The sequence below is a fragment of the Bufo bufo genome, chromosome 2 (genome assembly GCF_905171765.1).
Source record: "Bufo bufo chromosome 2, aBufBuf1.1, whole genome shotgun sequence".
Taxonomy (NCBI): domain Eukaryota; kingdom Metazoa; phylum Chordata; class Amphibia; order Anura; family Bufonidae; genus Bufo; species Bufo bufo.
The window spans coordinates 445,274,384-445,302,057 of NC_053390.1; the positions used below are offsets into that span (position 1 = coordinate 445,274,384).

At 44.5% G+C, this 27,674-nt stretch overlaps 1 protein-coding gene across 2 annotated transcripts; it reads left to right on the plus strand.

Annotated features, from left to right (window-relative positions):
- Positions 1 to 323: 323 nt before the first annotated feature.
- Positions 324 to 27,417, plus strand: MADCAM1 (mucosal vascular addressin cell adhesion molecule 1). 2 transcript variants are annotated; one of them, XM_040420400.1, is made up of 7 exons: positions 324 to 439; positions 5,072 to 5,338; positions 5,867 to 6,166; positions 7,617 to 7,874; positions 14,011 to 14,268; positions 16,881 to 17,159; positions 27,381 to 27,417. In XM_040420400.1, exons 1-6 carry the CDS (start codon positions 385 to 387, stop codon positions 17,096 to 17,098), a joined length of 1,356 nt encoding a protein of 451 aa, XP_040276334.1. In that variant the 5' UTR covers positions 324 to 384; the 3' UTR covers positions 17,099 to 17,159; positions 27,381 to 27,417. The 2 variants fall into 2 exon arrangements, with proteins under 2 accessions (XP_040276334.1, XP_040276333.1); XM_040420399.1 differs by lacking the exon at positions 27,381 to 27,417 and adding an exon at positions 25,652 to 26,365 and having other exon boundaries at positions 16,881 to 17,172.
- The last annotated feature ends 257 nt before the right edge of the window (positions 27,418 to 27,674 follow it).

The window sequence follows — 27,674 nt, forward strand, 5'->3', positions numbered from 1 at the left end:
ACAGTGTAGTGTTCCAGCTCCATACATTATTGACATCTAAAACCTGTGGCTGCCGCTGATTACTTGGGTTCCTGGATGCCTACTGATCTCGTATAGATGACCTATCTTATGGATAGGTCACAAATATGTTAGTCCTGGAAATACCCTTTAAACTATATTAGTAAAAGTCTTGTATATTATTATCCCCCTCCATATCCTCTCCATTCTTGGTATTCCCCGTCAAAATTCCTTCAATTTCTCCACCCCCTTCTTGTCCATTTCCCTGCATCCTAAAGAGTCCCCATTATCAGTAAAGGTTATGTGGAGGGATATATATTGGCAGCATAAGGAGAGTAAAGTGGAGAAAGGAAGGAACTACTTGTGAGAGAACTCTGAGGCACAGCCATGGCTCCTTGCTCACTCTGCTGCATCATCCTGCTGCTGTTCCTTCAAAGCAATGGTAAGACCCATGAATAATCTCTATTTTGCCTTTTTATTCTTCTTCACTCAGTTCTAAAAAATTTTTTTAATTTCCCATTTTAGAGTCTTTGTTTCATTGAAATGGCCTTCCTCGGTTAAATGACCATGTTAGAAAAATTTGAAGGACATTTTGTATTCATTTACATCTAGGCTAGGGCTTCATGGAGGCTCCCTGTTTGACAAGTTTGCAATTGGCAATATTTTAAAATTTTTGGCTGTGGGACTACAGTACATGTACAGTAGCAAGTGTACCACTATGCATGGTCTGGAGGAGGCAGCTTACTGTAGGAAGGAGCCACATACAAAATGTCTATGTCTATGGACACAGCTGCATAAGGGCTTCCTACATAGAGATCTATGTGTGTGGCTCACCCATCCAATATCCAATGCAGTCTGCACCTGCCCAGTAATATACACGTAACTTGCATCCAAGTCCTACTCGGCTTGACAACCACAGCAAATATCACATCATTTGGACTCAAACAGCGCAGTATAATGCAAGTCAACTGACCACTCACTCTCCACGATAGGATAAATTCTATTCATTCAAAGTTGCAATAGTCCATTTTATTATTTTAGTAACTTACCACTTATAGTCCATCAAAGTCATATGAGATTGCTGAAGCTTCCCTCCTCAAGGGGCTTACCAAACAACATTTTGGGGCGCCACAACCCCTTCCTCATGGGCAATGCCCGGGTCCACCTCTAACTTTCCCCATGCACTTGGTGTACCCTTGTAAGATATACAATATCAAAGGCATCAATACCTTCTTTACAATGTTTGCAAGATGTTATATATCATACATATCACTTGGGGACATTGATGGGTTATGCAGATCAGTTATTTAGAATCATTTTCATTGCTTCTACTGTAAATGAAATACATTATGGAAGATAGCATTACCTTTACAGGCATCATAAGAATACACTAAAACTATAGCTTTCATTTAACCCTTTCATTTTTAACCCCCTCAATCGACATTTTAGTAAGCATTCTGCATTCAGAATGCTATTATTTTCCCTTATAACCATGTTATAAGGGAAAATAATACAGTGAATTTACTTTAATGGGGTCCGGGATTGCTCATTACTATCATCTCCTAGCAACCTTGCGGATGCTTGCGATTTTCACGCAGACCCATTCATTTCTATGGGGCCTGCGTTGCGTGAAAAACGCTGAATATAGAACATGCTGCGATTTTTACGCAACGCACAAGTGATGGGTGAAAATCACCGCTCATCTGGAGAGCCCCATTGAAATGAATGGGTCAGGATTCAGTGCGGGTGCTATGCGTTCACCTCACGCATTGCACCCGCGCGGAAAACTCGCTTGTGTGAAAGGGGCGTAAGCGTTTTGCTTGTTCATCGGGTGATCGGCAGCACATTTGCACAGGAAGATCATCTGGACTGATAATATCTGCCTGACATAATTGCTTATGCTCAATCTATGCCCATTAACCTTTACTGGTCTAGATGTCTGGCCCAAGTAGGTTTATAACTTTTTTACTACATTTTTACTTTTAATGTGTAGATCACATTTTTATTGCAAGTAAAAAAATAATAATTAACCGTTCACAGGAATTTTTTGTCACTACAGTATGATGATGCATAATCTATCAATGTTCGTAAATGCTATGTTTGATTTGTGTTTGAAAATGTTATATACGTTGTTAACAAGGTGTGGACACTTATAACCCTGTTCAGCGTTTTTGCATTTTCATTTTTCACATACCCGTATGAGGGCTTATTTTTGGCGAGACAGGTCGTACTTTCTAATGGCACCATTTATGTTTCATATGAAGTAGTGGGAAGCTGGAAAAAAATTCCAAATGGGGTGCAATTGGGAAAAAAAATCAATTTTGCCACAGTTTTACAGTTTTTGTTTTTACGGTGTTTCCTATGCGGTAAAACTGACGTGTGCCCTTCATTCTCTGGGTCAGTAAGATTACAATGATGCCACTTTAATGCAGTTTTTCTTGTATACTAAAAAAAGAAAAAAATAACTTTGGAAAAAATTACTTTTTTCTTTTCATCGCCATATTCATAACCTTTTTATTGTCATTCTACGCAGCTGTACGGGGCTAATTTTTTGTAGGATGAGCTATAGTTTTAATTGATATCATTTTGGACTGTGTATGACTTTTTGATCACTTTTTATACAATTTTGGGGGAGGTAAGGCCATGAAATAAATGGCAAAGTGGCCAGTTTGATATATTTTTTTCCGTTAAGCTGTTATACCATATCGGAAGAATATTTTTATACTTTAATAGTATAGGCATTTTTTACAAGACTATGTATATGATATTTATTTTTTAATTGTTTTTTTTTATTTTAATTATTGGGAAAGGGGGTCATGTAAATTTGTATATTTTTTTTTATAGCTTTAAAAACTTTTTGTACTTGTTTTTTTTTACTTTTTTAAGTCACTCTAGGTGACAATAATAAGCAACCATTAGATTTAATTGCTAATGCAATTCAATGCAGATTTCCTATGTTCTTAGTGGCAGGGGCAGGGCTCTATAGGAACTATAGCTCTAAAAGCCCAAGTTTCTTCAGAGAGACTAGGGCTTTCAGAGCGAAGCAAAGTCTCCCCCAATTGCCATGTTCCTGGGAGCTCCTGAGAAGAGCTGCTTCAGATACCATGGTCACAATTGACCACAGCATCTGAAGGGTTAAATGTCTGCAATCAGTGTTATCGCCAATCGCAGACATTAGCCCCGGGTGTCAGCTCTTTAAAACAGCAGAAACCCAGTGGCTATGGTGACCCTTGTGCTCACGAGCGAACATTTTTAAAGATCAGACTTCCTCTCTAAATGTACAGCGGAGGTCTGGAAAAGGTTAATATTGTATATTGTGACCAATTTTGCAAGGGTATACTGGCTGCATGTGGAGAGTAAGGCGAACTTGGTGATCTTGCAGCCATACAAATGAATAGGGTCACAGCGTGACCAACATGTTTGCCATAACCGCAACCCCAGAATCACAAAAAATCCAGCAGGGTTGGATTGTTTGCAATTTTGGGGTCGTAGTCGCTGCAAATGTGAGACTTGCGTTGGGGCCCTCTTTTATTTCTATGGCTGCAGTACTACACTGCAATCCCTGGTCACACAACACCTGTCGCGCACAAGATCGCCATGTAGCCCCAGCCTTGTAACTGTCAGGCAAGATTACTACAAACTCTTATTCCCAATAATAGACCTATGTAAATGTGCTACCGATCACCCGATGAATGAGCATCAGGTGAAATGATCTTTGCTGCCCAGAAACAACGAATCCGCATGAGGATGAACGATGGCCATAGCGATCTCTTGTCCCCACACAGTGAAGGAGATTGCAGCAAGTAAATGCAGCTCCTCACCTCCACTAATGAACAGGCAATTACCAATTCAGAATTGCCTGCTCACAACATTTAGTATATTAGCTCTCCAAATCAGTGAAACTATGTCACGACCATGGTCATGGTCGTGACTCCTAGCACCGCGTGCAGTCGCCTACGGTCTGGTTTCCTTCTCAATCACAGGTGAGGACTGCAGTATGTTGCCTCACGTGTGGTTGCCGCTAGCAACATAATAGTATTGGCAGTATAGCAGCCTGAGCTGTTGCTAGGCAGCTTGCTGTCAAGGGCAGGCGGTTCCACCTGACAATCTGTCTATGTATGTGTGCACTTTCCCTGTTTGAGGTGCACGAGGTTTATGTATGTGTGCACTGTGACACCTCCCCTGTGACACCTCGGCCTGCTGGCTGTTCCCCAGGACATGGTTGCCACCCATGCCGTTGCCGGTGGTAACAGGTGCAGTGGAATGCTTGTTTGTGCTTTTCCCTTTTTAAGTAGCTTCACTACCCTGTCTGGCCTTGGAAGGGTTAATTCCCTTTCCAGTGTGTGTTTGTGTGGGTGTGGCCACTTGGGCTATTTAGCCTCTGCTGAGACCTGTAGCTGAGGGGTACTCCAGCTTTGCAGTAAGCTGGAGTCATCCTCCTGGTCTCTTATACCATCTGCCAGTGAGGGCCACCCTTGTGGTCATAAATATTATGTCACGATGTTACTTTATGTGTGTGTGGTGTCTATTCTTACTGCAGCTATGGATCTGGGTTCCTGTGTGTTTTTGTGTGTGTGCTGTGTCCTTTCTATGTTTGGTGTGGACGTCAGCATTTGAGCACGGGATCCAGTCAGTGTGTCTATGGCAGGTAGGGGTGGAAGTGGTTTTACTCACCTGCCATATCCATAGGCTGTTTATGTTTCCCCTTCCTTGCAGTTTGGCCAGTTTAGACTCCTGTTCGTCCGTGTCAAGGAGGAACAGGTTGTCTTACCAAGCTCCTAGTTCAGGGATCCCTTGAGGGCTAGTAGGGACCCAAGGTTCCTGAGTATGAGTCCTCCTACCTTCAGGGTTGGCTCATACAGCTAGGAGTCAGGGTCAGATTTAGGGATGCGTTAGGAGGTGACCTGCTCCCTAATTCTGTTGTCCTGGTCAAGCAGCCTCCTTATTCCTTAACACCGCACGGCTGAGGGTTTCCCCCACCCTCAGCCGTGACAAAATATGAGCGAAAAAAGCTAATAAAGCCTAACTTTATCTGTCTTATTTGTATGTAAATGTCTTTTTCTTTCATATACAGCGGAGCACTATTTGACGGTACGTCCTGGGAATACAGTGGTGTCTGTGGGATCCTCAATACAACTAAACTGCTCAATCAATTGTCCCTTGGGTAACGTAGAGTGGAAAGGGCTTGACAATGCTGATAATGGACAATATATTGCTCCTGGATACAGTGTCCAGATCTTAAAAAATATAAGTATCCCCATGGAAGGCACCAGGATCTGTGTGGGGTCTTGTCCTGGCAGCTCCAAGCGTTACCAGAAAACAGCGCAACTCCATGTATATGGTATGTACCATTATATAATATGGATGATACATACATATGATGCTCAAGTGCTATTGTAACGTAACAGTTATCTATTCAGGAATTACTAAAAGGAATTACTTAAAATGTATAGCTTGGAAGAAAGATGAGACAGAGGGGATATAATGGAAACTTTTAAATACATAAAGGGAATCAACAAGGTAAAAGAGGAGTGAATATTTTAAAGAAGAAAAACTGCTACAAGAGGACATAGTTTTAAATTAGAGGGGCAAAGGTTTAAAAGTAATATCAGGAAGTATTACTTTACTGAGAGAGTAGTGGATGCATGGAATAGCCTTCCTGCAGAAGTGGTAGCTGCAAATACAGTGAAGGAGTTTAAGCATGCATGGGATAGGCATAAGGCCATCCTTCATATAAGATAGGGCCAGGGGCTATTCATAGTATTCAGTATATTGGGCAGACTAGATGGGCCAAATGGTTCTTATCTGCCGACACATTCTATGTTTCTAAATACGTACCAACCTAATCAATCTGCTCACTATTTTGCAGCTTTACCAAAAACTTTGCTCCTAAGCAACACCATGAAAAATGGCGTCCGTTATCTGAACTGCCTAGTAGAGCGTGTGTATCCTCTACCTGACATCATCTGCTACAGAGGACCCGAAATATTGGGAGAACCCATTGACCAAAATGAGATTCCTGATGTGGATGACCTACATAATGTAACATGGAGCTGGGAAATCCCTGAGGAGGACTGGATTCCAGGGACCTTATACAGATGTGAGGCACAAGTGTCTCTAATGAATGAAGTGTTGACAAGAGAAGGAACCTTGTATATATCAAGCAAAGGTATAAATTCTCTAAATGGAAACACACTGTACACTTGGGGTATCATTTTTTTTTAGGGAGTAGCCGGAATACCAATTAAGTCCATACACTCCCCTCAAAAATTTCACCTCACGGCAAAATTTCGTTTATGCTCTTGACCTCTGCGATACACTGGTATATATCTTTGCCAGCATGTCTATTCCACTTTACAACCCGTTCTTTGTCCCTTTGTAGGACGTTATCCTATTATGCGGCACGTTGTTCACACATCAGTTATGAAGCCAGCCATTTTGGGTCCGTTTTTTTTTAGGAGCAGGCAATGAGAAAGCAGAGTTAAATTATTTTAGGGCAAACTGCAGGTTAGTTAAAAAAATATATAAGCTCCCTATCCTGAGCCCTCTCCAATCCATGGCGCCCCTCTGTCCTCTCCACAAGGCTGCAGCCATGAATTAATGTTTTGACTGCAGCAGTGACGTGGAATCAGTGGTCTCATGTCGTATACCACTGAGGACAGTGGATATGGGCAAGTCGCTGGATCGGAGGTTGCTCAGAAAGGTGAGTTTAACCTGCTTTCATTATTTTAACAGCCTCCATGCAGTTTGCTCTCCAAAAATGTGAACTTGGACAACCGCTTTAAGGTCCATGCACATGGGCAGATTATCAGAACGATTATTAGGAATGATCATTTATACAAGCCTTTGTTCCCGATAATTGCCCCATGTAAATGTGTCTCCAGTCACCCGACAAATGAGAAAAATGCTAGTTCGACAGCTGATCCTTCATGGGGCAAATAATTGTTTGTCAGCAGCACATTGTCCTGTATAAACAGGGATGTGCTTCTGATAAACAATGAAACTGTATGGGCATGAATGATCGTAGTAATGATTGAGGGGATCATTGTTGTATGTAAATGCAGCTAAATGAGCGGGTAATGATCTGGAGAGACCATTCATACAAATGTTTGTTTGCACTCATTGCCCAATGATATTGGCACCTGTAAAGTCCCTATTTACATGGGCTGATACAAGGAGCAATGGCACTTTCTACCAAAATATCAAAAGCACCTCATAATAGAGCTGGAGCGGATGCCCTGGCCTACTGACACCACCGGGCATGTGGTATTTTATACATGTCAAAGCTATCATTAGTTTACACATCCCATGTGTGCGTTGCATCAAAGCTTAAAGGCTATGGACACCTTTAGAGGCAATATTTTTTAATAATTTTTTCAATTTCAATCTCTATTAAAAATTTCCAAAAGTTTTTCTGATACAGCTTTCACTTTGAGTGCATTTGCAAGCTAGCAGGCTTTTTGTTTTAGGGTCCATATCCATATTTCTGGGTCCACATCTATTCTGCAATTTAGCAGAATGGGTGCGGACCCATTCATTTCAATGGGGCCCAAAAGTAGCGGAAAACCTCTTTATCTGTTCATTGTCTATCATCTAATACTAAATATTTTCATTTATAGTAGAGACCACCAGTGCAGTCCCTGCTTCTTCCATCTCCCAAATCACATCTACCCCATCATGGAAGCCTGAGACACCTTATGTAACAACCACTACTAGCAGATCTCCAAATCCTCATACCATACAGGGGAGTACTACAACTGTAAGTCACCCATGGACCATTCCTGGAGAATATACAAGGAATGCTACAATCAGTACAGTCACCATCCAGAGCACACTGCCTGCTCCATCAACGGCTCCTGCCAAACCCACTGACTTAGGTAAGTACACAGACTAAACTACAATACATTAACACTACCTTTATATCAGACTGACGCAGGGCAAGTTCACATCATCGTTTAGCTTTCTGTTCCATCGTTTAGCTTTTCGTGTGCTGTCCGCATCTTTTGTGGCCCTATTGAAGTGAATGGGTCTTCACTCGTTCCGCAGAACGGATGCGGACCCATTCATACAGTAGTATGAATGAGCCCTTATTCTGAGCATCAGTTGTGTTCAGTCTTAGGCCTCATGCACACGACCGGTTTTTTTTTGCGGTCCGCAAAAATGGGTTCCGTAGTTCCGTGTCCGTTTTTTTCTTCCGTGGGTCTTCCTTGATTTTTGGAGGATCCACGGACATGAAGGAAAAAGTCGTTTTGGTGTCCGCCTGGCCGTGCGGAGCCAAACGGATCCGTCCTGACTTACAATGCAAGTCAATGGGGACAGATCCGTTTGACGTTGACACAATATGGTGCAATTGCAAACGGATCCGTCCCCCATTGACTTTCAATGTAAAGTCAGGAGTCCCTATTATACCATAGGATCAGCGTTTTCTCCAATCCGATGGTATATTTTAACTTGAAGCGTCCCCATCACCATGGGAACGCCTCTATGTTAAAATATACCATCGGATTTGAGTTATATCGTGAAAACTCAGATCCAACAGTATATTCTAACACAGAGGCGTTCCCATAGTGATGGGGACGCTTCAAGTTAGAATATACTAAGAACTGTGTACATGACTGCCCCCTGCTGCCTGGCAGCACCCGATCTCTTATAGGGGGCTGTGATCCGCACAATTAACCCCTCAGGTGCCGCACCTGAGGGGTTAATTGTGCGTATCATAGCCCCCTGTAAGAGATCAGGTGCTGCCAGGCAGGAGGGGGCAGACCCCCCACCCTCCCCAGTTTTAAATGCATTGGTGGCCAGTGCAACCCCCCCTCCCTCCCCTGTATTAAATTCATTGGTGGCCAGTGCGGCCCCCCCTCCCTCCCTCCCCTGTATTAAATTCATTGGTGGCCAGTGCGGCCCCCCTCCTTCTCTCCCCTGTATCAAATTCATTGGTGGCCAGTGCGGCCCCCCCTCCCTCCCCTGTATTAAATTCATTGGTGGCCAGTGCGGCCCCCCTCCCTCCCTCCCCTGTATTACATTCATTGGTGGCAAGTGCGGCCCCCCTCCCTCCCTCCCCTGTATTACATTCATTGGTGGCCAGTGCGGCCCCCCCCCTCCCTCCCTTATATTACATTCATTGGTGGCCTGTACGGCCCCCCTCCCTCCCCTGTATTACATTCATTGGTGGCCAGTGCGACCTCCCCTCTCCCCCCTCCTAATTAAAATCCCCCCCCCATCATTGGTGGCAGCGGAGAGTTCCGATCAGAGTCCCAGTTTAATCGATGGGACTCCGATCGGTAACCATGGCAACCAGGACGCTACTGCAGCCCTGGCTGCCATGGTTACTTAGCAATTTTACAAGCATTATACTTACCTTCGCTGTGTCACTACCAGAGCTTTGAGACGTTCTCACAGCTCTGTTTCTCCACCCCTGTGATGATGTCACTACAGAGCAACCCCCCTACTGTCACTACTAGAGCTTGGAGGAGTTCTCTCTGCTCTGTAGTGACATCATCACAGGGGTGGAGAAACAGAGCTGTGAGAACGTCTCAAAGCTCTGGTAGTGACACGATGTCTGTGGCCGGCCGCGCGCTCCTCCTACTGGTAAGTGAAAGGTCTGTGTGGCGCATTGCTTATAGCACAGACCTGTCACTTACCAGTAGGAGGAGCGCCCGGCCGGTCACAGACAGCGCAGGTAAGTATAATGCTTCTAAAATTGCTAAGTAACCATGGCAGCCAGGACTGCAGTAGCGTCCTGGTTGCCATGGTTACCGATCGGAGTCCCAGCGATTAAACTGGGACTCCGATCGGAACTCTCCACTGCCACCAATGATGGGGGGGGGGATTTTAATTAGGAGGGGGAGAGAGGAGAGGCCGCACTGGCCACCAATAAATGTAATACAGGGGAGGGAGGGGGGGGCCGCACTGGCCACCAATGAATGTAATATAGGAGAGGGAGGGAGGGGGGGCCGCACTGGCCACCAATGAATGTACTACAGGGGAGGGAGGGAGGGAGGGGGGCCGCACTGGCCACCAGTGAATGTAATACAGGGGAGGGAGGGAGGGGGGCCGCACCGGCCATCAATTAATTTAATACAGGGGAAGGGAGGGAGGGGTGCCGCACTGGCCACCAATGAATTTAAAACTGGGGAGGGAGGGGGGTCTGCCCCCTCCTGCCTGGCAGCACCTGATCTCTTACAGGGGGCTATGATACACACAATTAACCCCTCAGGTGCGGCACCTGAGGGGTTAATTGTGCGGATCACAGCCCCCTGTAAGAGTTCGGGTGCTGCCAGCCAGCAGGGGGCAGTCATGTACACAGTTCTTAGTATATTCTAACTTGAAGCGTCCCCATCACTATGGGAACGCCTCTGTGTTAGAATATGCTGTCAGAGCTGAGTTTTCACAAAGTGAAAACTCAGATCTGAAAAAGCTTTTATGCAGACGTATCTGCGGATCCGTCTGTTTGAAAGTAGCCTACGGACACGGATCACGGACGCGGATGACAATCTTGTGTGCATTCGTGTTTTTTCATGGACCCATTGACTTGAATGGGTCCGTGAACCGTTGTCCGTCCAAAAAATAGGACAGGTCATATTTTTTTGACGGACAGGAAACAAGGATCACGGACGCGGATGAACAACGGTGCATTTTCTGCGTTTTCAACGGACCCATTGAACATCAATGGGTCCACAGAACATCACGGAAAACAGAACAACGGACACGGATGCACACAACGGTCGTGTGCATGAGGCCTTAATCAGTTTTTGTTACTTCTGTCAGAGATCAGTTCTGATGTGTGATGGGAAGTATCAGAAACTGATGCAAACTGAGCACAACCACGCTTAAAATAACAGATCTTTATTTTTTATTTTTAAATTTTTCTGTTCTTCTGACAGATCAGAAGAACGGAAAGCTAAACAGTGATGTGAACTCGGGCTAAGAGCTCTGCTACTCAGTTTTGCAGGTAGTTTATTTCATACACATTGATGTACAATCCCAAGAGTGTCATCCAGAACTGTGTAATTCCTTAGTATATAAAACAAAAATGATTTCTTTATTAATCTGTCATGAAAAAAGACCTGCTGATATAATTTTTAGTACGTTATTTTATTTACAGTCCCAGAAACATATGTATTCTAATCAATTTACAGTCATTTCTTCGGCCTCATGCACACCACCGTAGTTCTGGTCCGCATCCGAGCCGCAGTTTTTGCGGCTTGGGTGCGGACCTATTCACTTCAATGGGGCCACAAAAGATGAGGACAGCACTCCGTGTGCTGTCCACATCCGTTGCTCCGTTCCGTGACCCCACAAAAAAAAATATAACATGTCCTATTCTTGCCCGTTTTGCAGACAAGAATAGGCATTTCTATAATGGGCCGCCCGTTCTGTTCCGCAAAATGCGGAAGGCACACGGGCGGCTTCCGTTTTTTGCGGACCGCAAAAAAATGAACGGTCGTGTGCATGAGGCCTTCCTAATATCCTGGCCTATCACATGGTTATGGAAAATGATTTGTACCCTAAGAAGACTACAACATTCTTACAGTTATAGGGGATAAATGCATGACTGGTGGAGGTCAGACCGCAGGGAACCCCACAATCATATGATGGGGGGTCCCCTGTGTGGATGCAATGGTGGTCACACATGCGTACTACTGCTCCACTGACTGTCTGTGAGACTTATGGCGATAGCAGCTTCTGACAGCACTGAAGCTTGCTGTTGTCTTTGGCACTGTCCCCAGATTTAATAGACGAGAAGAGAGGCCATCCCGTTGTCAGCGTTTAGAGATTTACTGAAATACACAGTCAGGACTGCTGTGCTGTGCCAACATAATGGAGAGGACTCCTGTGCGCATGCACAGCAGATCAGACAATGTATTTCAATGCATCTCTGAGCGCTGACAGTAATCTGGACTCCTTACTGCTCCTGTATAACACTGCAGATAACAGTCCAAGGTCATGGTGACATATTCCCTTTAAAACAGCTTCTGTCTATTAGTATTAAAGTAATGAATTGTGAGCTCGCAGAGACATACAGTATCAGTGTGTTCTTCGATGAGCAGTTAGAGAGCAATGGTCCCATCTACTGCTCTTGAACAGAGGCCCACTGCTGTGTGCGTCAGCCCCTGGATAGGGTACCGGAAGTTATAACATTTCAGGTTCTAGTAAATACATTCAGAAAATAGAAGTGCAAGCTTAGTTACACCTCAGCTACTGTACATGAATAATATATTTAACCCTTTCAAGACCCTAAGATTTTCCGTTTTATTTTTTTACTCCCTGCCTTCCTGGAACCATAACTTTTTTATTTTTCTGTTCACATAGCAGTACGAGTTGTTGTTTTATTTTGTTTTTTTTGGGGGGGGGGGGGTTTGCGGGACAAGTTGTACTTTCTAATGGCCCCACTTACTATTGCATACAATGTAGTGGGAAGGTGGAAAAAAATTCCAAATGGGATGAAATTGGGAAAAAAAAATTGCAATTCTGACACAATTTTATGGGTTGTTTTTACGGTGTTCCCTATGCACTGAAACTGACCTGTTACCTTCATTCTTCAGATCAGTATGATTACAGCGATACCACATTTGTATGGTTTTTCTTGTTCTAAAATAAAAACTTTGGGAAAATAAATTATATTTTCTTTGCATTGCTATATTCTGACGCACATAACTTTTTTATTTTATTTACATCTACGGAGTTGAATGAGGGCAAATTTTTTGCAGTCATCTTTAGTTTTTATTGATAAGATAGATAAGAGAGATAGATAGATGATTGATAGATAGATATTAGATATATAGATAGATATGAGATAGATAGATTATAGATAGATAGATATTAGATATACAGATAGATATGAGATAGATATGAGATAGATATGAGATAGATAGATGATAGATATGAGATAGATAATAGATATGAGATATACTGGATTACCTTCTCTATTGATTTATGGAGAACTGGCAAACTGCAAGCTGTACAGTGAACACTATACACACATGGATTAGTAAACGGATGAGATATTGGTTTGTAAGGGTGCTTTCACACACAAGTTTTTCCTGCCGTTTTTCTGCACTTTTGCATGTTTGGTGGTATTTCTTGCCCCTGTGTTTTTTGCAGCATTTTAGCAGTTTTTTATTTTTTTTCACATGACCTTCTCTATGGGGGAAAAAACGCCATGAAGAAAACACTAGATGTAAGACACACTGGGTGTCATTTACTATCCAGAAGTACACCTATATTAGGCGTATTTCTGGCACATATTGCGGTGCTAAGGTTATTTTCGCCGCAATCTGCGACTTTTCCCTGCTCACGCCAGGTCTAAAAAAAGAGGGCGTGATGTGTGAGGGGAAGGGGTCGGCCGGCAATCATTTTCTACATCTGTTTTAGGCATAGAAAATGGTCTAATTGTATGACAGCGAGGAAGCTGTCTTACATTTAGGCCTCATGCACACAAATGTATTTTCTTTCCGTGTCCATTCCGGTTTTTTTGCAGACCATATGCGGAACCGTTCATTTCAATGGATTCGCAAAAAAAAACTGAAGTTACTCCATGTGCATTCCATTTCCATATATCTGTATTTCCGTTCTGCAAAAAAATAGAACATGTCCTATTATTGTTCGCATAACGGACAAGGATAGTACTGTTCTATCAGGGGCCAGCTGTTCCGTTCCGCAAAATAAGGAATGCACATGGACGTCATCTGTATTTTTTGTGGATCCGTATTTTGCTGACCGCAAAATACATACGGTCGTGTGAATGAGCCCCTGGACTAGTGCATGATACACTGAAGTTATATAGAGGCCGGCGCCACCGCCAGCGTGCTTATTACGACCGGCGTCTAAAATGGTCTTAATAAATGACCCCCACTGTCTGCAAAAAATGCCACAAAACTGCCATAAAAACACAGGTGCCAAATTCATGTGAGTAGGGACCCTATGAATCATTTTCTTCAGTAGCAGGATTGTGCTACATGTCATATTGTTAGACATTATCTATCATCTAATACTAAATATTTTCATTTATAGTAGAGACCACCAGTGCAGTCCCTGCTTCTTCCATCTCCCAAATCACATCTACCCCATCATGGAAGCCTGAGACACCTTATGTAACAACCACTACTAGCAGATCTCCAAATCCTCATACCATACAGGGGAGTACTACAACTGTAAGTCACCCGTGGACCATTCCTGGAGAATATACAAGGAATGCTACAATCAGTACAGTCACCATCCAGAGCACACGGCCTGCTCCATCAACGGCTCCTGCCAAACCCACTGACTTAGGTAAGTACACAGACTAAGCTACAATACATTAACACTACCTTTATATCAGACTGACGTAGGGTCTGATATACACATGAATTTGGCACTGGCATTTTTTACCACTAAAAATTGTTAGAATAAGGGCTCGTTCACAAGAACGTGTGAAGCCCGTGCTGTGGACCGCAAATTGTGGCCCGCAATGCACGGGCACCTTCCGTTGGGCAGGCTCATGGGGATCGCAGACCCATTCACTTGAATGGGTCCGCGATCCCTCCGTTCCGCAAAAAGATAGAGCATGTTCAATCTCTTTGCGGTGCGGAGGCACGGAGCGGAACCCCAGAAAGCACTCCGTAGTGCTTCCGTAGTGTTCCGTTCCGTGCTTCCGTTCCCCATCTCCGGATTTGCGGACCCATTGAAATGAATGGATCCGCATCCGTGATGCGAAATGACAACGGAACGGTGCCCGTGTATTGCGGATCCGTAAATGCGGTCTGCAATACGGGTACGGGACACCAACGGTCGTGTGAACGAGCCCTAACTGATTGCATTTTCTTGGCCACCTGCAGTTTTTGCCATTTGTTGTGGCAGTTTTTCTGCCTTTTTTTTTTTTTTTGCAGACAGTAGGGGAGATTTATCACAATTTCTGGAAAAGAAAACTGGCTTAGTTGCCCACAGCAACCAGATTTCACTTTTCATTTTACAAAGGAGCTCTAAAAAATGTTTTCATCTTCACCTTCCAAGAGCTATAACTTTTTTATTTTTCCATCAATGTAGCCATACAAGGGCTTTTTTTATTGCGGGACAAGTTATAGTTTTTATTGGCACACCATTTTGGATTACACATAACTTACCAATTAACTTTTATTAACTCTTTCTGGGGGGATGGGAAAACAGCAATACTGCCCCTGAGTTTTATGTTATAAGTTTTGCAGCGTTCACTGTTCGGCATAAATAACAGTTTTTTTTTTTTTATGTTTTAATACTTTTGCAAATTGCACAAAGAAAAAAATTGTTTTTGCATCGCTGCATCCTAAGAACCTTAACTTTTTTTTATTTTTCGTTCTAGAGAGCTGTTCTAGAGAGCTTTTTCATTTTAGGGTACATAACACTTTTTATTCAGTTATTTTTCTGTAGCAAATAAGCAAAAAACAGCAATTCTAGCTTTTTTTTGTTCTTTCTTTACGGAGTTCACAGTGCAAGATAAATTACACGATAAGAGCTCATGCACACGAATGTGTGTCGCCCGTTCTGTGCATTGGGGACCGCAAACTGTGGTCCCCAATGCACAGGCACCATCCGTGTGGCTGACAGACGGATGCAGACCCATTTAACTTGAATGGGTCTGTGGTCCATCCGCACTGCAAAAAATAGAACAAGTGAATGGGTCCGCATCAGTGATGGCCGGTACCCATATATTGCGGACATGCTGTTTGCAGGCTGCAATATAGTCAACAGCCAACAATGGTCATGTGCAAGAGCCATAATTATGTAATGTGAGTTGTTAAAGACTTGCCAATACCAAATATGTGGAGGGAATTTTATTTTTGCAATTTATTCCATTAAAAAGGATTTTTTTCAATGGAAAAGTGTATTTTTTAACTTTGAGATTTTTATTTATACTTGTTATTCTGCCGATATCCCGCGCCTGCGCACTCATTCCTTTGGCCGGCGCATGCGCACTGCGATGCCCATTCCTTGTACGGCATTACAGTAACTATTGCGCATGCGCCAGCTAATGACGCCGATGGACCGCCTCCTTTGTTGTGTTTTCGCGTCGTTAGCCGGCGCATGCGCAATAGTTACTGTGATGCCGTACAAGGAATGGGCATCGCAGTGCGCATGCGCCGGCCAAAGGAATGAGTGCGCAGGTGCGGGATATCGGCAGAATAACAAGTTAGTAGAAAGGCGGTCACAGGGAAAGGATGGGCGGGCAGAGGGTAGGAAGGGGCGGGGGGACGCAATGAGAAGGCTGAGCAAGCAGGGCACCTAAGAGAGTAACGCCGCACTGGGCACTTGCGAGCCCTCATTTGCATATCTTATAAAGATCGTTTTTGAGGGTTCTATAAGTCCAGGATTGATGCCAGAGGTAACGTTTTTATTAACTGTAAGCATGCTAGGGAGCTATGGTAAGGGTTAAAAAAGTGAAATGCTGGTGACAGACTCCCTTTAAGTTACAGAATTAAGCTAAACCAACAAAACCTGTACAACTTACAATACAAAAACCACTAACCTTGATTTGTATAGTACATGGATGGGCCATCAGAATTATCCAGTGTAGTGTAGTACACCAGTATTGAGTATAAAGTAGCCCGTGCTACCTGTGAATAGTGATATGGGTGATACCAGTCTCAGAAATAGTTATGCAGTCATGGTTTGCAAGTCTGATCCTGGCACATCCAGCGAATGCCTCATCGGCCCTGGCTTCATGCGTAGGATCCCGCTGGGGCTGAATTGAAAGCCAGGACTGTATGTCTACTACTGAGATCTGGAAAAGTGACAACTTAGAGTGTGAAATCTTTACAAATCTACTAACATCCTATGTAATAGTATGGTGGCAGTGTTGATGACAGGTTCACTTTAAGTAATTAGATGCAATGGAAAGGTCTCTAAAGATGCCATCATTTATTTTGCAGATGTCCTTTATCTTACGTGGACAATTCTTCCAGCTATAGGTGTGGTTGGGAGCTTTGTACTTTCTCTACAAATCTATAGACATCTGAACAAGAAAGGATTCTTTGAACCCAATCATATGGAATTTTCAAAAGTCAAAAAAGACATCCAATCCCTAGGAAGCTTGCAGGCAGTACTATCTTATGATAGATCAACCAAAAAGGAGTTTTCCATGTGCTAATTGATTTTTGCTGTTAGCAAACCTATAGAGGTCTACTGATCCAAACTGTGATTAACCTAAGGTACAGGCAGCAACTGTAGTGTCCTACTAGGTAGGGGTGGACACTACACAAGGGTCAATTTGGTCACGTGTTACTCCTACTCCTAAGGGACAGTGAAATTATATTTAACTATGTACTTTAATGTATTTTCTATGTGCTTTTGTATGCAATGTTTCCCCTGTGTCATGCATAGCAGGCCTATGAGGGTGTAGTTAGGCATTCTAGACACTAGAGGGAGATAGGGAGCCCCTAGTATAAATGTTCAGGCCCAGACAGGGAGGAGTTAGTCTGTAGTCAGGAGTCTGTGGACACAGAAGTGAGAGGGCATCTTAGCCAGAGATATGCTGAGGGCCTCCTCCTGACATGCAGCTGGATAGTCCTGGCTGCTAGTTGCTTCCAGGAGGCTAGTGAAGAACTCTAGCCTGCCTGTTGATAAAGTGAGCCTCAGTTAGCTCAGAAGATTACCCCAAGAGAAGAGATATACCTCCTGGGAGAAACCTGCAGTACCCTCAAGCAAAGCAGTGCTAGTACAACCAGCTCAGATAAGTAACCTGATGGGCAGAGGTACTATAAAGTGAGAGCAAGGGTCAATACGGGAGGAAGATTTATTACCAAGGAATAAAGCCAGCATTTGGGCATCCGGGCCTTGGGATCCAGCCAGCTAGAATATCTGTGGGGATAGAGCAGCCTTGTCTGCGTAGCATTAACTGTTTACCCTCCAAGTATCTTGCAAGATTATACCTGCCATTATTGAATGTAAGCCTGCTTGTGGAACATATGCTAAAAGGAACTGCATCATTATCAACTGTATGTACAAAGTTTGGACTGTTTTAAGTAAAGCAACGTTTGGTTCACTATACCATCTGTGTACCTCAATTACTACTCCTCCTATAAATCGGTGTGCCACCGTTACAGGCACTGGCGTCACGATCCTTAAAGGGACCTTGCCCCAGGCACTCAAAATACCTTTAACATCCAGGGCACCTCATCCACCATCAGGCCTGGTTCCTACATACAGAGTGTGCCCCAGAGGAACTTGTGTCTACCTCTCCTTCACTGCCGTATGCCTGCCCAGGGTTCTCCTCCAAACAGTGAGTAACCCTCGATTGCCCATAACCGTGACCTCACTATCGCAATACCCTGCAGGTCTGGCGTGCTGCATAAATTGGCGTCACAAACAGGATTCGATTATATCTGCGCCATTGTTGGATTACAAAACTGTGTGCCATTATCCACCTAAAAAGTGACTAAGCCCTACTGTTTATTGAAAATTGCTGGGCCAGAGAACTGTACCAATTTGCGGTGTGAAAACTGTGCTTTTTGTGGACTGTTTTGCTGTTGTAAAGCCACCACTTGCTGTCAGTGAATAGACAGCGTTTTGCTCAAAGATGGCCGCTTAGCTTGACTGGATTTACTGCTGCGTCATCTTCATAACTTCTTGGCGGTAAAAATTGGCGCCTTCTGCTGAAAAGTGCGGGAAAGGCTATATGTCCACGCCACCGCCCTGTCTGGACATTTGCATGTCTGCTGAAATGGACTCTGCCTCCCCTATGCAGGAGTACCTGGGGGGCGGCCTCCCAGAGCAATGGAGATATTGTGTGCCGCCCTGTCGCTCTCCAAAATAGGATCGAGCATGCTGGAAAGAAAAGACTACTCCGATTTAATTGCTTTACCTGTCGGGAAAAATTCGGACTCAACGCCGGAACCTGCGGCGGTCGTGCCAGAGCGTCCGGATCCCTTACCTGCACCTGTGGCGAGTGCGAAGGATCCCTGCAGCGACGCAACGTCTGAAATCTTGGAAGACCAGATCGTGCGGCTGAAGCTTCAACTTCGTGGCCTGCGCCAGTTTGTCACCTCCAGAGTGGCGCCTCCGTCACCTGAAAAGGACGTAACCAAGGACTCAGACGCCTCTGAGCTAGAGGTAAAAGTGCCTGCCCCTGTCCGGCGGCCAACAATTGTAAATGCCGCTGCTGTTGCGGCACCGGTGAGACTTACCTACGCCAGGAGTTACCGCGTACAGTCTGCAACACCGGAACCCACAGAGCCTCCTGCTGTGGTTGCACCTAGGCCCATGGAGCTACCAACTGTAATTACCCCTAGGCCTATGGGGCCATACCAATTAGGGGTCCCTTCATCTTGCAGTTACCTCCTAATACCATTTTGTGGGCCCATCCGTCTGTGGAATCTCAATACAGGCCCAGTTTGAAAATGGAGCCAGGGAGCACCACTGTTATGCCAAGTGGATTTGACATGCCCCTGTGAGTAGGCCTGCTAGGCCACTATGTGATTTCTTTTATCAAGGGACCTTACTAAAGAGGATTTAACCCTTCCAGGACAGGAGTCCTTTGTTTTGGTCCTATGTTGCTGCTGCCAGTTACCCACGGCTCAGTGGTGGCGGTAGGCCACTGAAAATACCACATGCATCAAGGCCATATTGTTTACAGGACCCCCTGCCTGCTTCTGCAATACTTCACCAAGTTGTGCCTATTTTTATGTTGCAATTTTAACCCCCTTTTCAGGTTGATTAAGGGATATTGCAGCACTTATTTTTATATGCCATTTTAAATAATGTGGATTACTTTTATGTGCTGTGACTTTTATTATGCCATTTAACCACCTCCGGACCGCCGTACGCAGCGACGCGTCCCGGAGGTGGTTGATTGATTCCGCCTGGACGCACCGGCGCGTCCTCTCGCGAGACGCGAGATTTCCTGTGAACGCGCGCACACAGGCGCGCGCGCTCACAGGAACGGAAGGTAAGAGAGTGGATCTCCAGCCTGCCAGCGGCGATCGTTCGCTGGCAGGCTGGAGATGTGATTTTTTTAACCCCTAACAGGTATATTAGACGCTGTTTTGATAACAGCGTCTAATATACCTGCTACCTGGTCCTCTGGTGGTCCCCTTTGTTTGGATCGACCACCAGAGGACACAGATAGCTCATCAATATGTAGCACCAAGCACCACACTACACTACACCCCCCCCTGTCACTTATTAACCCCTTATTAGCCCCTGATCACCCCTGATCACCCCATATAGACTCCCTGATCACCCCCCTGTCATTGATTACCCCCCTGTCATTGATCACCCCCCTGTAAAGCTCCATTTAGACGTCCGCATGATTTTTACGGATCCACTGATAGATGGATCGGATCCACAAAACGCATACGGACGTCTGAATGGAGCCTTACAGGGGCGTGATCAATGACTGTGGTGATCACCCCATATAGACTCCCTGATCACCCCCCTGTCATTGATTACCCCCCTGTCATTGATCACACCCCTGTAAAGCTCCATTCAGACATCCGCATGATTTTTACGGATCCACTGATAGATGGATCGGATCCGCAAAACGCATACGGACGTCTGAATGGAGCCTTATAGGGGGGTGATCAATGACAGGGGGGTGATCACCCCATATAGACTCTCTGATCACCCCCCTGTCATTGATCACCCCCCTGTAAGGCTCCATTCAGAATTTTTTTTGGCCCAAGTTAGCGGAAATTATTATTTTTTTTCTTACAAAGTCTCATATTCCACTAACTTGTGTCAAAAAATAAAATCTCACATGAACTCACCATACCCCTCACGGAATCCAAATGCGTAAAATTTTTTAGACATTTATATTCCAGACTTCTTCTCACGCTTTAGGGCCCCTAGAATGGCAGGGCAGTATAAATATCCCACATGTGACTCCATTTCGGAAAGAAGACACCCCAAGGTATTCCGTGAGGGGCATATTGAGTCCATGAAAGATTGAAATTTTTGTCCCAAGTTAGCGGAAAGGGAGACTTTGTGAGAAAAAAATATATATATCAATTTCTGCTAACTTGTGCCAAAAAAAATAAATTTCTATGAACTCGCCATGCCCCTCATTGAATACCTTGGGGTGTCTTCTTTCCAAAATGGGGTCACATGTGGGGTATTTATACTGCCTGGCATTCTAGGGGCCCTAAAGCGTGAGAAGAAGTCTGGGATCCAAATGTCTAAAAATGCCCTCAAAAATGAATGTGGGCCCCTTTGCGCATCTAGGCTGCAAAAAAGTGTCACACATGTGGTATCGCCGTACTCAGGAGAAGTTGGGCAATGTGTTTTGGGGTGTCATTTTACATATACCCATGCTGGGTGAGATAAATATCTTGGTCAAATGCCAACTTTGTATAAAAAAATGGGAAAAGTTGTCTTTTGCCGAGATATTTCTCTCACCCAGCATGAGTATATGTAAAAAGACACCCCAAAACACATTCCCCAACTTCTCCTGAATACGGCGATACCACATGTGTGACACTTTTTTGCAGCCTAGGTGGGCAAAGGGGCCCACATTCCAAAGAGCACCTTTAGGATTTCACAGGTCATTTACCTACTTACCACACATTAGGGCCCCTGGAAAATGCCAGGGCAGTATAACTACCCCACAAGTGACCCCATTTTGGAAAGAAGACACCCCAAGGTATTCCGTGAGGGGCATGGCGAGTTCCTAGAATTTTATATTTTTTGTCACAAGTTAGCGGAAAATGATGATTTTTTTTTTTTTTTTTTTCCCTTACAAAGTCTCATATTCCACTAACTTGTGACAAAAAATAAAAACTTCCATGAACTCACTATGCCCATCAGCGAATACCTTGGGGTGTCTTCTTTTTAAAATGGGGTCACTTGTTGGGTAGTTATACTGCCCTGGCATTCTAGGGGCCCAAATATGTGGTAAGGAGTTTGAAATCAAATTCTGTAAAAAATGACCAGTGAAATCCGAAAGGTGCTCTTTGGAATATGGGCCCTTTGCCCACCTAGGCTGCAAAAAAGTGTCACACATGTGGTATCTCCGTACTCAGGAGAAGTTGGGGAATGTGTTTTGGGGTGTCATTTTACATATACCCTTGCTGGGTGAGAGAAATATCTTGGCAAAAGACAACTTTTCCCATTTATACAAAGTTGGCATTTGACCAAGATATTTATCTCACCCAGCATTGGTATATGTAAAATGACACCCCAAAACACATTCCCCAACTTCTCCTGAATATGGAGATACCACATGTGTGACACTTTTTTGCAGCCTAGGTGGGCAAAGGGGCCCACATTCCAAAGAGCACCTTTCGGATTTCACCGGCCATTTATTACAGAATTTGATTTCAAACTCCTTACCACACATTTGGGCCCCTAGAATGCCAGGGCAGTATAGCTACCCCACAAGTGACCCCATTTTGGAAAGAAGACAACCCAAGGTATTCGCTGATGGGCATAGTGAGTTCATAGAACTTTTTATTTTTTGTCACAAGTTAGTGGAATATGACACTTTGTAAGAAAAAAATACAAATAAAAAATCATAATTTTCCGCTAACTTGTGACAAAAAATAAAAAGTTCTATGAACTCACTATGCCCATCAGCAAATACCTTAGGGTGTCTACTTTCAGAAATGGGGTCATTTGTGGGGTGTTTGTACTGTCTGGCCATTGTAGAACCTCAGGAAACATGACAGGTGCTCAGAAAGTCAGAGCTGCTTCAAAAAGCGGAAATTCACATTTTTGTACCATAGTTTGTAAACGCTATAACTTTTACCCAAACCATTTTTTTTTTACCCAAACATTTTTTTTTTATCAAAGACATGTAGAACAATAAATTTAGAGCAAAATTTATATATGGATGTCGTTTTTTTTTGCAAAATTTTACAACTGAAAGTGAAAAATGTAATTTTTTTGCAAAAAAATCGTTAAATTTCGATTAATAACAAAAAAAGTTAAAATGTCAGCAGCAATGAAATACCACCAAATGAAAGCTCTATTAGTGAGAAGAAAAGGAGGTAAAATTCATTTGGGTGGTAAGTTGCATGACCGAGCAATAAACGGTGAAAGTAGTGTAGGTCAGAAGTGTAAAAAGTAGCCTGGTCTTTCAGGGTGTTTAAGCTATAGGGGCTGAGGTGGTTAAATTCCAAGGAAATGCGCCCAGGGATACAGGGGCGTAGCTAGAAATGCATGGGCCCCATAGCAAAAAAAATTTATGGGCCCCCCCCCCCCCATAACAGTGTCCCTGACAGTGATTGACCCCCAACAGGGGGTGGAGGCCGACAACTATTGTAAGACGGACCCCGCGTTCCTTATGTAAGTGAGCTTAAAGGGAACCTGTCACCAAAAAATCACTTATTAAACTGTTAATAGTACCTTATAGTGCTGCATAGTAGTTTCCTAATGCACTTTTTCTTCATTTAGCCTCCTTGAGAAATCGATGTTTTATTCAGCCGCTGCCCCGTGCTTCAAGTCAGGTTTGAAGTCAAGGGGGCAGCGGCCTAGGCGTCTCCAATCCTGCTCTCCCCGCCTCCCGCCGCCTTTATTGACACGCCGGATCTCAGTGCGGGACCGCGCTCCCAGCCCGCATGCGCAGTAAAGGGCTGCTGTATCCTGTAGCGCGATCCCGGCTCCGGCTCGTACACTCAGCTGGCTTCAGTTTCGCTACTGCGCATGCGCCCGCCAGCCTTACATACTAGCGCAGTTACAGAAGATGCTGGGCGCATGCGCAGTAGCGAAACTGAAGCCGGCTGAGTGTACGAGCCGGAGCCGGGATCGCGCTACAGGCTACAGCAGCCCTTTACTGCGCATGCGGGCTGGCAGCCAGGCCGCGGACCGCCCACCCCCCACCCACTACACTGGGCGGGCGGTCGGGCCTGGCTGCCAGTGCCTGTGTGTGTGTGTTAATAAAAAAAATAAATAAAATGAATGCGATCCGGATGGGCCCCCAGTGGCGTAGGGCCCCATAGCCACTGCTATGGTTGCTATGGCGATCCCTACGCCACTGCAGGGATAGACTCTAATGCACATGAGCCTCTGAGATCTTGCTACTTTAAGGAAATGTGCCCAGAGATGACTCTAATGTATGTGGGCCTCTGAGATTTTGCTATTTTAAAGAAATGTGCCCAGAGATGGACTCCACTGTATGTGAGCCTCTGAGATCTTATACCTCTGTCCTTGCTTTATATGCAGCTATACTTATCACTTTCACTGAATTATTCACAAGAAGGAAACCTGGGTACGGACTCAATTTTTATTCTTTGAGCCTCCAAGAACTTATAATTGTTTTATATTTTTCTATGGACTACTACTGTTTTATTATGGACAATTGCGTTTCTACTTTTATTATGGACTATCCTGGTGTTACTGATACGCTGCACCAGGTCAGCGCCCCTGTTCCCTTATACTATCCTTAGAGAAGAGAACGACGCCCCTTTTCACCGAACTTGTTCCTAAGCCAGCAGAACTGCCTGATGTGTATATATATGTATTTGCAAATGTAGATGTATGTTCCTGCTTTGCATTATTTTTGTCTTCCAGGTGCAGTCTCCAGCTGGGCAGGGCCCCTTTATGTTGCGCCGAGGACGGGCAACGTTGTAGCATTGGTGTATGTAGTGTCCCACTAGGTAGGGGTGGACACTACACAAGGGTCAATTTGGTCACTTGTTACTCCTACTCCTAAGGGACAGTGAAATTATATTTAACTAGGTACTTTAATGTATTTTCTATGTGCTTTTGTATGCAATGTTTCCCCTGTGTCATGCATAGCAGGCCTATGAGAGTGTAGTTAGGCATCCTAGACACTAGAGGGAGATAGGGAGCCCCTAGTATAAATGGTCAGGCCCAGACAGGGAGGAGTTAGTCTGTAGTCAGGAGTCTGTGGACACAGAAGTGAGAGGGCATTTTAGCCAGAGATATGCTGAGAGCCTCCTCCTGACATGCAGCTAGATAGTCCTGGCTGTTAGTTGCTACCAGGAGGCTAGTGAAGAACTCTAGCCTGCCTGTTGATAAAGTGAGCCTCAGTTAGCTCAGAAGATTACCCCAAGAGAAGAGACGTACCTCCTAGGAGAAAACCTGCAGTACCCTCAAGCAAAGCAGTGCTAGTACAACCAGCTCAGATAAGTAACCTGATGGGCAGAGGTACTATAAAATAGAAGCAAGGGTCAATATGGGAGGAAGATTTATTACCAAGGATTAAAGCTAGCATTTGGGCATCCGGGCCTTGGGATCCAGCCAGCTAGAATAGCTGTGGGGATAGAGCAGCCTTGTCTGCCAAGCATTAACTGTTTACCCTCCATGTATCTTGCAAGATTATACCTGCCATTATTGAATGTAAGCCTGCTTGTGGAACATATGCTAAAAGGAACTGCATCATTATCAACTGTATGTACAAAGTTTGGACTGTTTTAAGTAAAGCAACGTTTGGTTCATCATACCATCTGTGTACCTCAATTACTACTCCTCCTATAAATCGGTGTGCCACCGTTACAGGCACTGGCGTCACGATCCTTAAAGGGACCTTGCCCCAGGCACTCAAAATACCTGTAACATCCAGGGCACCTCATCCACCATCAGGCCTGGTTCCTACATACAGAGTGTGCCCCAGAGGAACTTGTGTCTACCTCTCCTTCACTGCCGCATGCCTGCCCAGGGTTCTCCAATACAGTGAGTAACCCTCGATTGCCCATAACCGTGACCTCACTATCGCAATACCCTGCAGGTCTGGCGTGCTGCACAACTACTGAGACGAATAATTTAATTTGACGTGAATGTAAAATACTTGTAATATAAAGAATATATATTTATATATAAGAATGTCCATACATTAGTATAGACTCCTCATTCCATGTAAAATAGACACAGGAAAGTCCCCTCTGGACATCAGAACATGGGACGTGGCATCCTCTCTGGGCATTAGGACATGGAACGTGGTAGTCTCTCTGGGCATTAGGACATGGGACATGGTACCCTCTCTGGGCATTAGGACATGGGATGTGGTATCCTCTGTGGGCATTAGGACATGGGATGTGGTATCCCCTCTGGGCATTAGGACATGGGACGTGGTATCCTCTCTAGGCATTAAGACATGGGATGTCATATCCCCTGTGGGGATGGAATGTTGTATCCTGGAATTGGAGAAGCACAAACAGCCCGTAAAGTTGTCATGGTTGACCTGGATTGATATCTGACCAAAAACATAGAGTTTGTATGTTTTATTCATGTTTGCGTGTGTTTCACTGAATGCACCAGATTCTTTCAGTGATCCAAAAACTTACTGATAGGTTAGGTTCTGTTTACATCTGCTTTGGAGACACCATTTTGAATCTTCATTGCAGGATTCCATCATATTTGCAAAAAAATAAAAATTGTATAGCATGCATTACTTTTTCCAGGGAAATGGGGCCTGTTAGTATCAGTCTTGTGAAGGATCCATTACATCTTGAATTACATCTTTCTCCTCTTAGGACAGACCACAAAAACAGTTATGATGCATATATGAATTTTGCACTAGTGACTCTTTCTGAAATTGCAGTTACATTGCGCGTGTGCATGTTAGATAGGAATTCAGTTGTGACTGACTAAATAATGTGAGTTGATTCAGTCTCTATACATGAGTAGGGACTTGTCTATCTCTCGTGGGCCTCCTTCACACCCCCTTTAAACCACATTCCAACCCAAACTTAACAATAATACACTGAGACCAATTCGGATTTAAATGGCCACAGCAGCCGTTTATTAATAAATACATAACATATATAAACATAACTACAATTGTTTATTCCCTGACGAGGGAGGTCCTTGAAGCCCCAAAAACTCATTATCACGACTCCCCAAACTGGCCCATCCATCTTGCCTCCAGCTGTAAAAACACCAGCTCGGAGACCAACTGACGGACGCCTTTTACACAAGCCAACTGTCCAACCATGGGAGTCCAGCCCCACCATTGAAGCCCTCCCATTCTCCCGAAGTATCCGTACCACCAACTTCGAGGACCTCCCACCGCCCCCGACTGCCGCGACAACAAAGACACACAGACACAAGAAACACAAACCCAACCCCCACTCAAATCATAACCTAACCACCGCCCTGCCCCCACCCCCTTCCAAACCCACACACCAACTGACCCCTGTTCCATAAGGGAGTGAGGGTGGGAGTTTGTCCTTTTAGCTAAACGCTCTAAAATGGCACCGATTACCTCCCCCTCACATAGCCTACTCTGCAAGCCCACCCCTTCTTACTCTCCACCCCCCATCATTTCAAAACCCTTAACCCTCACACTGCCGGCCCCCTCCATCCAAACCCTATCATGTCGGCCTCCCCTCAACTGACGTCCCAGTACGGCCTCACTTTACTATGGAATATGTTGCTACTCTAAAAATAAAGTGAAAAATCTAACTTATTCACTAGTGCTATTACTACTAAACTAATACTGTTTTATCTGTATTCTCCAATATTCCTCATTAAAGGGGTTGTCCAGCCGTTAATATTGATGACCTATTGTCAATATAGGTCATCAATATGAGATTGTGGGGGTCTGATACCAGTCACCCCCGCCGATCAGCTGTTTGGCGAGGAGGCGGCACTCCATGCAAGTGCCGCTTCCTGGTCTTTAAACGACATTTCGTCTCCTGTGGAGTGGTAGCGTAATGTAATTCACTTGAATGGAGCTTGAAAACACAGCCACTATTGGAAAACTGCCAGAGTTGTAGCATGAAGCTCCTGGTACCCATGTAACAGAGCAACCCCCTAGCGTAGTATTC